The sequence below is a fragment of the Teleopsis dalmanni genome, chromosome 1, assembly GCF_002237135.1.
Source record: "Teleopsis dalmanni isolate 2A chromosome 1, ASM223713v2, whole genome shotgun sequence".
Classification (NCBI taxonomy): Eukaryota; Metazoa; Arthropoda; class Insecta; order Diptera; family Diopsidae; genus Teleopsis; species Teleopsis dalmanni.
The window spans coordinates 184,501,747-184,512,687 of NC_051846.1; the positions used below are offsets into that span (position 1 = coordinate 184,501,747).

Genomic DNA, 10,941 nt, shown 5'->3' on the forward strand with positions numbered 1-10,941 from the left:
TTCCTACTACATTACTACATGAATTCATGATCAACAGCTTGTTAAATGCTCCTTCTTCGAGTCCTTGTTCGAGTCCTTTTTCGCTTGTCTTTTTGTTTGCTTGTCATTTTGGCAAAAAGTACTTAAAACTTATTTAATTGAAATAAATTGTTTGCATAATCATGCCTTCAACTTCTTTTGAATTTTTCATATCATTGCCTTTGTATTCAACTTTCTCAATTATTGGCAGATTCTATTTAAATATCCTTATTTCAGTTTTATTGCATTGCTGTTTTTATGCAAGTTTTGTTTTCGTTCTTCCGAAAATGCACAAAATTGACATGTAAACATAAAATTACAATAAATTTCCAAATAAAAACATTAAAAAATGCTTTATACTCATTTTGAAAAGTTTTCTCATAAAAACTTTTTTATTTCATTCACGGAAAAATAACTGCAGACATAAATTTGTGTGGAAATGCTTCGAAATGAATGAAGTTTCCACAATTTATTTGCCATAATAAATTAATGTGGAGAAAGACTTGCCAATTACAGAATTAAATTCAAAAATATTGGCAAGCTACAGACATAAACCAAATTTCAACAATAATCCAATTATCAACAAGTTATTGTTGAAACTTCAAAATATATCGTAAGATATCGTCAGCGAAGAAGATTTTTAACTCAAACAATAGTTTGATTTTCCATAGAAAATTATACCACGAACATCAAACAAGAAAGTGGTTTTAATGAACCATCAACAGAAAAGAGGATATTTCACATAAAGGATACAGCCATAATGGATTTTTCAAATAATTTTATATCCATTGCCTACGTAGAAGTCCACAGGAATGGTGTAGTTCATTATCGCTAGAGTTTTTAACAAGATTTGTAATATATATAGTTAGTTTGGCTAAGCTATAAATTTGATGAACTCCATTCTTTAAAACTGATAAAACTATTGTGTGACTTCCAGTAAAATTTTAAGTTTGAATTGATTATCATCGCTCGCCCTTAATGAACGGAGTCCCTCTAGAATCACTATTATCTTTTATATACTTTTAATACGGCAGACCTTCCAAAATAATACAGAAAGGCAGCAACAATTTTGGTTTTATATCAAAGAGAAATAAAATTTATGTATATATTTATAACTATTGATTGATTGATCCACTACACTTTAGGAGCCAAAGAGCAGTTAAGTGATGGATTAAAAAACGAGAAGGGACTCTCAACAAGCCTAAAAAGTAAGCACTGTATTCTCAGAAAAAGTGATCCTTGCTCAAGTTATTTGAATAGCGTTGGCATGTTACTAATTAACTGTCTCAAAAATATCACATAGTATTCTATATTAAGCAAAAATTTTGTATAATACTATATTCAAAAAGTATCGGGAATCAATCAATATAGAGTAAATGCATTATTCATAAAAATTTATTGTGTTGTCTTTAAAGCAGAAGTCTTCGAAAATAATAAGCTAATGCCAACGAATAAATTTATCATGAAGACATGTTTTAAACACATTTTTTAGAAACGAATTCAATATCGACTGAAACGGGCATTTCCAAGTCGTAATTAAAGTTTTGGAATAAAGAGAAGGGAAGCTGCTTAAGAAGAGTTTTGTACATGTGGGGTCGAAATTGATTCTATCAGACCTTTAGCGATCTTTAAGTGATTGAGTTTTTGTAAAAACTGTAGGGGTTTCAGCTCTAGTGAAACGCTAACCCGTACCATGCTCAAACAATCATTTAAAACCGGTCTCAGACTCAACCAAGGATTTTCAGATACTACTTCCTATACTTTAACAATATTAAGTTCTGTTAAAATCGTTAATGACAGACCAGAGTGCGAGTCGAATCTTCTAACACTTATCGACCGCTTTTAAATTCTAATTTAATATTCTAAGAGTTCCTATTTGAATCTAAGCATACACTCGAGTTTAGTGATTTTGGTTACAATCAAAAAACATGATGATTAGCAATGAAATATTCCAATAAACCCGCTCACTCCTCAACAGCCGGTGTAGTGAAAAGTCATCTGCTGTTTTTAAAATTGAGTATCATGTACAAGGAATGATTAGGGAATAAATTGCTTTATTTGACAATATAATCTATAGATAATTTACCATAAGAACACTGCTAAAAGACATAGTTTTTGGTATATCTCCACGTCTATTTTCTACGAGATGGCTTTTTTCATAATGCACAAAGCTTTTTGAATATACTCTGTGTATTCCCATAATAATATGAAACATATATTACTAAAAGGTTTTATAATATCCATTTAATATCTTCGGTATATTGTTTCCATATTTAAAATTATATATAAATTATAAGAGGTTTTGACTCTGTCTTCCAAACTTATTGCAAGGTGCTCAAAATGTACAGATTGTGCAAACTTGCAACTGGACAATATTAAAATATACGCACAATGGTTTCTTGCAACTGCTTGCAATTTTGAGATACCTCTAATCCCATACTTATAACGAAAAAAGAAAGGAAAAAACAGCTGTTCTGACATATAATGCTTCTCATGTGAATGGGGTATGCTGCAAAAACAGCTGCTTTATTTTGATGGTGCAATTCTACAACAATTTTAATATAACATTCTGGCGTTTCGTGCACTTAGGAATGACTTTAAAAGACAGAGTGAATACTCTTATACAAGACACCGAACCGGAATTTTCTCCATTCCGGTTTTCGTTCCGGTTCAAGGCAAAAAAGATTTATAGGTTCGATTCCTGTTTTCGTTCCGACAAAAATATCGGTTTTTTTCGGTTCGGTTCCGGTTCAATGTCCTGCCGTTGTAGAGCATTTGCGATTTGAGAGTGTAACCATGTTAACCATCCTAAAAGGTGGCAACAAAAAACTTTAGAAATGTATATGTTGAAGTCCTGACCGAAATAAAATATCTGCTTTAGTCGTTCAGAATATTTATATTTAATGAGTATTTATTAACATTATATTTTTTGTACATTTTTTACAAGACTGTGTTAAAATATCTCTAATATTTATGTATAAAAATAAGCGTTAAGTTTCCTAAACCTTTTCCTACTCTTTACTTTTATATCACAAACGATTTATTTTTTATTTTTAATCTTAGCTTAGTTTCAAAGGGATATATTCCATCTCATATATGCATGCAGTAAATAATATGATATTAAATGCAACTGCCAAAATATGAGTAATTCATTTGTAACTTAACTGTTGGCATATTTAATAATTTTCAATATAAATGCGAAACTATGCAGCGCTCTCTCAAAGGAATATTAAATTTCGGTTCTTGGTTTTATTATGAGTCCGGACACTAATTATATTTTTAATAAACTTTATGTGCAATGGCGACTTAATGAAAATGTTTCCTTTGCCACATACTGTGCTAAAGGATAGCATAAAGAAATAGCAACTAATGTCCGTCAGTTAAATTTTAATGAATCTCGTATTACTAACGCTCTACTTCATTACTTAACTCAGCTCAGCTATAACTAAAAATCTTTTTAAGTCCATCAAAAGCGGAGCGTTTCTGTAATTCAAACTTTTACATTGCATTCACTTTCCAACGGCATACAGTCTTCGCGATGAAGAAAAATAATGACGGGAGTTCTTAGTAGAGGAAAGGATTTTGTTCTGAGTAATTAAATTAAAATCTCATCTCCACTTTAAAGAGTTTCACAAATTTAAATTTTTAAATTAAATTCACTTTGGCGCTTTAAAAAAAATTTAAAAATTCAAGCAAATATCAGGACTTGAAGTCCTTAGAGGTCCATGTTCTCGTTTCAACATGTGTCAGTGCAGAAATACAAATCATTTTGTGTTTTAATTCCTGCAACTTTGTTATAAATGTTCGGCTGTCAAAAACATTCACCAATAGATGATTTACTGCTCCAATTCCGTTTATTTTTTACGCTCCTCGCAGGAAGACTGATTTATGGCTTCAAATATTGTGAACATGCAATCAAGTAGCATGTTGTACAAATTATTGACTTTAAATATCATTTTGTCACTAAGTCAGGGTTACCGTGGAGTGAAAAGCGTGTAAGGAGCACAAAGGATAAAGCCTTAATTTATTGGTTATATAAAAACATGTGAAAGATGAAGCACACACAAAAAATTTCGCTTGTTAAATGTTTTACGAGGAAATTTCCTCCAAAATTGAGATATGGCAAAATATTATTACCATTCCCTTATTTGGCCAAAATTTGGTTCATAAATAAATAATGAATTAAAATATTCATAGTTTAAGACTTCTCTGACTAGTTGTGTCTATATTATGTGGTCCTGCAGGACAGTATATTTCGGCAGCATCGTTTTGGTGCGATGTACCTAGTCATATTATGTTTAGTACTAGATATGTCATTTTATAACATAACTTGCTTAACAACCGCTGAACCGTTTTGATTTTTTTTTATTCCAAATATCAATAGGATCAACTATGTCTGACAATACTATAACTATTTTATAAATTAAAGAGCAGTTTTCTTCGATTTTTCATTAGGTGAACAAAAAGCTATAATAGTCAAGCTATTGTCTTTAAAGTGACAACAAATTATTGAAAATGATCTCAAAGGATGCAGTGGTGTAAGATGTCTAATGGGCGGCATGCGTTATATATGGTATTATTTTAATTTGTTTGAAATCTTGATCACAAGTACATTTGTTTTTAGAACTACAAAATTAATAATCCTGCAGTTGCATCACAGTAACAAGTAATACAGAATGTATCTAAAAAATTTATTCTCATAGGCATTTATTGTATCATATAAAATTCAACATATTAAATAAAAATATGATTCGGAAAGTAATACTGGCACATTTAGACCCCTGTATTTCTCTTTATTCCCCTCTGGTCTTGTCACAGTCATGACTTGTTCTTGTCTCTCTCTTTTGTCACTTCCTTGCTTAATCTTTGTCTTACTACTGTCTTATTCTGGTTCCTCTCTTGTCTCAATATTGTATCTTTCTTGTGTTTCTTTTGTGTCTCTTTTATCTCTGTCTTGTCTCTGTTTTATCTTTCTTTTCTCTGCCTATTTTGCCACTCTTGTCGCTCTTATCTCACTATTGACTATGTCAAGATTCTGCATAAATCTTGCCTTACTCATATGTCTTTTTTGTCGCTATTTTATTTCTTTTTTATACGATCTTATCTCTCTCATTTCTCCATCTTGTTTGCAATCTGCTCTATGATATCATATAGTCATCGTTGACCATAAGATTTCCTTAAAAAAATTGAACCAATACGATTGAGTAATACTAGATTCACAAAAGAGTTTCGTTTGTAATTTTAGCTGTCATTTCGAATTATTCTTCATTTCGGCATCAAGATTTTTGTATGGGAAATCATCCTCATTAGTGGCTATAATGAGCAAAACCGCCTTAATGAGACAGTGTCAATATGGTATAACTCTGAATTAATATTCCTAGCTATGTTTTGTATGAAGAAGAACATTTTCAAAAAATTAATAAAATCATTTTAAAAGTTTAATAAAATAAGCTTATTGTCTTACTATGCAAAAACTAATACAAAATCAATTAAAAATACTGTATCAAATTTATCTTGTATCTTTTATAAATTTCAATTGATTATATATGTTGATTACTATGTAAGATTTCATAACTTAAAGTTAAGGTCTTTCATAGAGCAGCATTTCCATTTTTAAAAACTTTATGTAATTTTGTTAAAAATTGCGGAGCTTCTATATACGAAATAAAAGCTGAAATAAAAAAAGCAACTTTTATACTTAACAGTTTCAGATAAAGTTTAATAACTTTTATTGCCACATCGTTCGAAATAATCACCTCAAAAATGGTGCAGAAAATTGTTCTACTGGCACTTCCAGCAATGCGTCAACAATTTAAAAATAAAACTTTTCAGAGTTTCAGAGGAAGTTTTGATTTCAATTGCCAAAATATGCAAATTTCAAAAATATATTCGAGTAATTTCTGTATTCATACGTATTACTATTACTATATTAAAAAAATTTTGATTTAAATAAAATATCTTAATGTTTCCATGCCATAAGAGTCTCAAACTTTAACTCCGATTTATTTTTTTATATGCAGTGTATGAATGTGGGTCGATGCAATATATTTAAAATAATACTATTTTGACAAAAAAAATTATTTAATTATACTATTTCATTGTAATTATTCTAATTTTATTATTAATAAAATCATTTATACATATCATAAGAGTTTCCCATTTCATTGAACTAGAATACTTAACTTTTATTATGTCGCAGGCTTACTATCGCTCACTAAATTTGAAGACTTCCGATATAGCTTACCAATATTCATTTGATCATCTGGGTTTTTAAAAAGTTAGGAAGAGTTTTTAGCAAAATCCTGGAGATATATTACTAAAAGCGACATGCCAGTTAGTTGCGTTAGCTTAGAGATAACTCTAGTCCATGCGACCTATAAATATCGGACGAAAAAATCCTATAGATACTACTCAAAAAAAGTGAAGGCAATTAAAAAAAAACTCTGACTACGTTTAATCTCATAGATGTTATTTAGTTGACTAATTAAAATATTCCTACCTAAATGTAAATGTAACTTTTACCTTAAACTTACTATATTCCATATATACACAGTCATTTATTTTGGTTTGTGGTATGAAATTAAAAGAATTAGTAAAAAAAACTTCAATCAGTTGCTAATAATTGACCATTACATCAACCTAACACAAATCCTTGAATGACTCCTCATGCTCCTTAATTTTCACAAATTTAAAAGTTCCGCTTCGATACAAATTTGGAAAACATATCATGGACATTCCCTGAGTGTTTACAGTATTTATGAACAAACTTTCGTGTGGCTATTGTGTTTACATTGCCGTGTGGACCAAAAGGTGTAGTTGCAGCATCATATGCAGCCAATTTGTAATCCGACTATATGCAAATTTATTTTTGCTCTAGAAAACCACAATAAAAACGTTTACGTTAGCATTAAAGTGCTGTGCAGGAGTGAAGGACATTTCTATTTCTGTTTTTCAATGTGCACATCATGTAAACGAATTTGTTTGCAGTAACTTTTGCATATTTTCCACCATTTTTCTGCAAATGCACTACACATCTACATATAGGTTTATAGAAATGTTTATTGCAGCAATTTCAGAGTAAGCAATTGCTCCAGGGCATTCGTTGTGGATGCACCTTTGCGGAAATTACAAATTATAATTTTTGATGCTGGGATTTTAATTATTGTTTTGATATAATTTGTTTATTACTTCATTTATTTTAATATTTCTATTTATATTTTACTTTCTACAATCACATTTCTAATAGGAAGGAATTATTGTAAAACCTTACTTTTCGAAGTCATTTCCTTTATCTTCAATGATCAGTAAAATATTTTCATAGTATTCTTCTTAAAAATATTATTAAGGATCTTTTTATTTCAAGAGCTTTAGTTATATGAGTGAAGCAACTCAAATAATAATTTATCATCAAAGATATTTTCTACTATCTATGAAGACTTTCCAATTAATCACTTACGGTGCCGATATTCATGATGTTCCCTGTGATCACGTACGTTCTTCTGCATCTTAGCCCTTCAAAATATAAAATCAGGTATCATAAATTTTACATAAATGCATGGAAACTATGTTTAATACATACATGAGTCGATACACTGCAGGGAAAGGCTTATGTGGTCTATCTGATATCGAAAAGTCCACGCGGATATTCCTTCCGTGAATACATAGATATTTGCAACGTGCCACTGCATACTTAGCGTCACTTAAATGTTTGTAGTGAATGAACCCAAAGCCTCTTGACAGTTGGGTCTATAAATAATGATTAATTAAGTCTATCCACCATTTACATTTACACATTATAAATTAGATAACATATGTTCATACCTTTTTATCTCGGATTAGTATAACTTTTTTGACTTTACCAAATCCTTCAAAAATCATGTTTACTATTTCTGGGGTAGTACGTTGGCTTAAACCAAAAACTCCAACTACCTTGTTTGGTTTCGGGTTGAACTTAAAACGTTATAAATTGAAATTTACTTAAATTTAAGGTTAAACATATACACAATAAATCACAAATATAAATTTGAGGGCAAAATATAGTTTAAGATATTGACATATGTATTATAAATGTTTAGTATTGCCAATATATTTAATTTTTAAGTAGAATGGGGTAAATTTCGACTTACTCTGTTACCATAGCGTCCTTTTTGATATAAGTGATCCTTATATTTTTGCAAGCTCTCTGTGTTTGGACTATATGACTTGGATGCCGAGTTCTTGGTTCTATATTCAGATAATGAAGTAGAACTGCAAATGAGATAAACATTAGATGTATAAAATTGTATTTAGTACCAAAATTTTATATACATATTCGATATTAATTAAAAAGTTATTATAGCAAATTAATATTTATATACGTATTTTAATGAATGTTTTTAATAACCGTTTCTTCAGATCAACTGTACTTCTTCCAGCGGAAGTCCCATGAGAATCACGTCGTGATTTGGATTTGCGTGATTCTGCTTGCTTGCTCATGCTATAAAAATATGTAAAAGTTATATATATGAAACATGTTTTAATTAACATATTATACGTAAAATATATATATTTCTTTATAACATATGAGCTTTTATATATCTTTTATTCTATTCGATGTATCCCCCAAACTAAAATTAATTTGAGAAGTAAACTTTTGAGAAAAGACATTTGAAAATCATATCTCCTCTATATGACTACTTTGCATATTAACTTAAATAGTGTGAATCAGAGAAAAGCTGAATCTGCTTTATAGATCTATTGTAATAAAATCTTACATACAAATTAAAAATGTCTTAACAAAATATGTTCCCAAGATAATAAAACATTAAAATAATACGCAAACTTAACTAATAAGTTCGTAGTCAAACTTCAGGTATATATTATAGATTATACAGATATTTTTAGAATAAATTTCAGACTGCGACATACTTTTAACTTTATTATGGACGGAATTATGGAAGAGGAATTATCTCTCTCATTATAGTGACTCTTCATATTTGTATATACATATATTTACTCACCTGATAAATATGAATTAACTGACATTCAATTTAAGCTGACTAAAAACTGTTACAATCGCAGATTTTCTTTTGACAAGAAATTTTAAAAAACTTAAATATAAAAAAGATATTTTTGTTATTAAATGTTGTTGTCATTCAAATTGACAATAAATGGAATGTTTACTTGATTAGATTTATTATTCCTAACAAGAGTTGAAATAAAATCCATATCTTTCCAAATTTTAAATAAAATTATTAAATAGCATGAATATAAGTAGAGAATGGGTTAAGAAGAGAGTCACAAGGAAATATTTCATAAAGCATTTAAACAATGTATTATAATAGCTATTCAAGAATTGTATATGTAAGACAAGAAATTAATTTCGAATAGTGAAAGGGGTAATAGTAGGGAAATTTAGTAAGTTCCCAAAGCTGACTTAGTCATATAAAAATAGTCATAACAAAGTTCGAACTTTTACTAAAAGTTGGTTTAAGTTGGTTAATGCGTTATCGATAGGTTTTCGGTATAAAAACGCAAAATAACAGATTTTTAAAATAATATAAATAATATATGTAATAATATATATAAGTTGTAGTATATTTTTTGTTTTCTTGGTTGAGCGTGTTTAAAATAATTTAGACTGTATCGATTGAGTAATAGCAACCGAAATCACACAAGTTGTACAACCAAGTCTTATGTGTAATACCCGCTTAATTCAACCAATAACTAAAACACAGCACTGAGAAAAAATGCAACATTGCAGAAAAAACTCAAGCTACAAAAATGTCAAATAGACATCAATTCTTTTCATTGGCTTCTCATAAGTGCACGCAACGTTTTTAAAATCTCGTATATTAAAAATTTAAAAAAGTTAAAATATGGAAAATATTTTGTCTTCAAGTACAATGGAGCGTGCGGAAAACGTGAAACAAGTGGAAATGGTGGTAAGTCCTGACTTAGATGTACCGATTCCACCGATAGCTACTATTGAGGAGAATCCAACGTCTGTGGAAAATATGGTGCACGTTTCAGAGGCGGGAACCTCGGGTAAGCTATAACTTACTTTCATTTTTCTAGTTTTAATATTTAATAGAATATTTTTTATTGTTTGCAAAAGCTGTTACAAAACAAATACACAAACCCCTAAGCCATCTTTGTCCTGAGCGTTATCGGAATGTAGATATTAAAACAGTTTTTCCAGATTTTGAAGAAGGAGAACCTTTAAACTTTTTTCGACTCTTACCACCACCATATGTATTAAATCCAATAAGTGTGGTAAGAAATAAAAGAATGAAGATTGAGGTTAAAAAAAGTCTAATTACACATCAAAAAATTTTACAGCTTAAACGCCAACGTGGCATGTCTGAAGAAGATGGTGTAGCTGCAAACATGTGTCATGAGAGTACAAGTAGCAGCAATGGCAACTCTAAAGGTAATGGTAAACAAACAAACAAACCCAAGAAGCGTCAAAAGCGCATTGGTAGCGCCCCCAAAGATAATGGTTTACCTCCATTAGGTGTACGTCTTAGGAGCGCCAGCGGCAGCTCCGGAAAAACTGGTGTATCACAGAAAGAGCGTCGTGAGCGGTCTAGTACTTAAAATTATCAGGACTTCGAATAGTACTACTATTAAGAAGAGTTTGATGTACGTGCAAATGTGAAATTTTGGATTCTTGTTTCAAATACGTCTACAATATATATAGAAAATATTTTTTTAATTCTTAGTAACATATTCAATTTAAATTTTGTTAATGAAAGCATAACTAGAGTAACTACAGTAAATACTATGTGGAATATTTTTTACAGCAAAATTTCTAATCACTTTAATTTCAAAAATTTTTCCATTGTCTTAACCTAAAAAAAATATACCAATAAAATAATCATACAATATAGAGACCAGTATATACACTCTATTTAATTAAGTCCTGGAATTAAATACTGTGAG

At 29.8% G+C, this 10,941-nt stretch overlaps 2 protein-coding genes across 2 annotated transcripts; one reads left to right on the top strand and one right to left on the bottom strand.

The window, feature by feature from the left end:
* Positions 1–7,215: 7,215 nt before the first annotated feature.
* On the bottom strand, positions 7,216–8,493 carry LOC119672012 (transformer-2 protein homolog beta-like). Its single transcript, XM_038082964.1, has 5 exons — positions 8,402–8,493; positions 8,145–8,265; positions 7,840–7,968; positions 7,598–7,764; positions 7,216–7,530 (listed from the first exon to the last, which is right to left on the bottom strand). Exons 1-5 carry the CDS (start codon positions 8,491–8,493, stop codon positions 7,467–7,469), a joined length of 573 nt encoding a protein of 190 aa, XP_037938892.1. The 3' UTR covers positions 7,216–7,466.
* Positions 8,494–9,698: 1,205 nt separating this feature from the next.
* Positions 9,699–10,677, top strand: LOC119672021 (transcription initiation factor TFIID subunit 1-like). The gene is made up of 3 exons (XM_038082974.1): positions 9,699–10,044; positions 10,115–10,272; positions 10,339–10,677. The coding sequence occupies exons 1-3, from the start codon at positions 9,876–9,878 to the stop codon at positions 10,594–10,596; spliced, it is 585 nt and encodes a 194-aa protein (XP_037938902.1). The 5' UTR covers positions 9,699–9,875; the 3' UTR covers positions 10,597–10,677.
* The last annotated feature ends 264 nt before the right edge of the window (positions 10,678–10,941 follow it).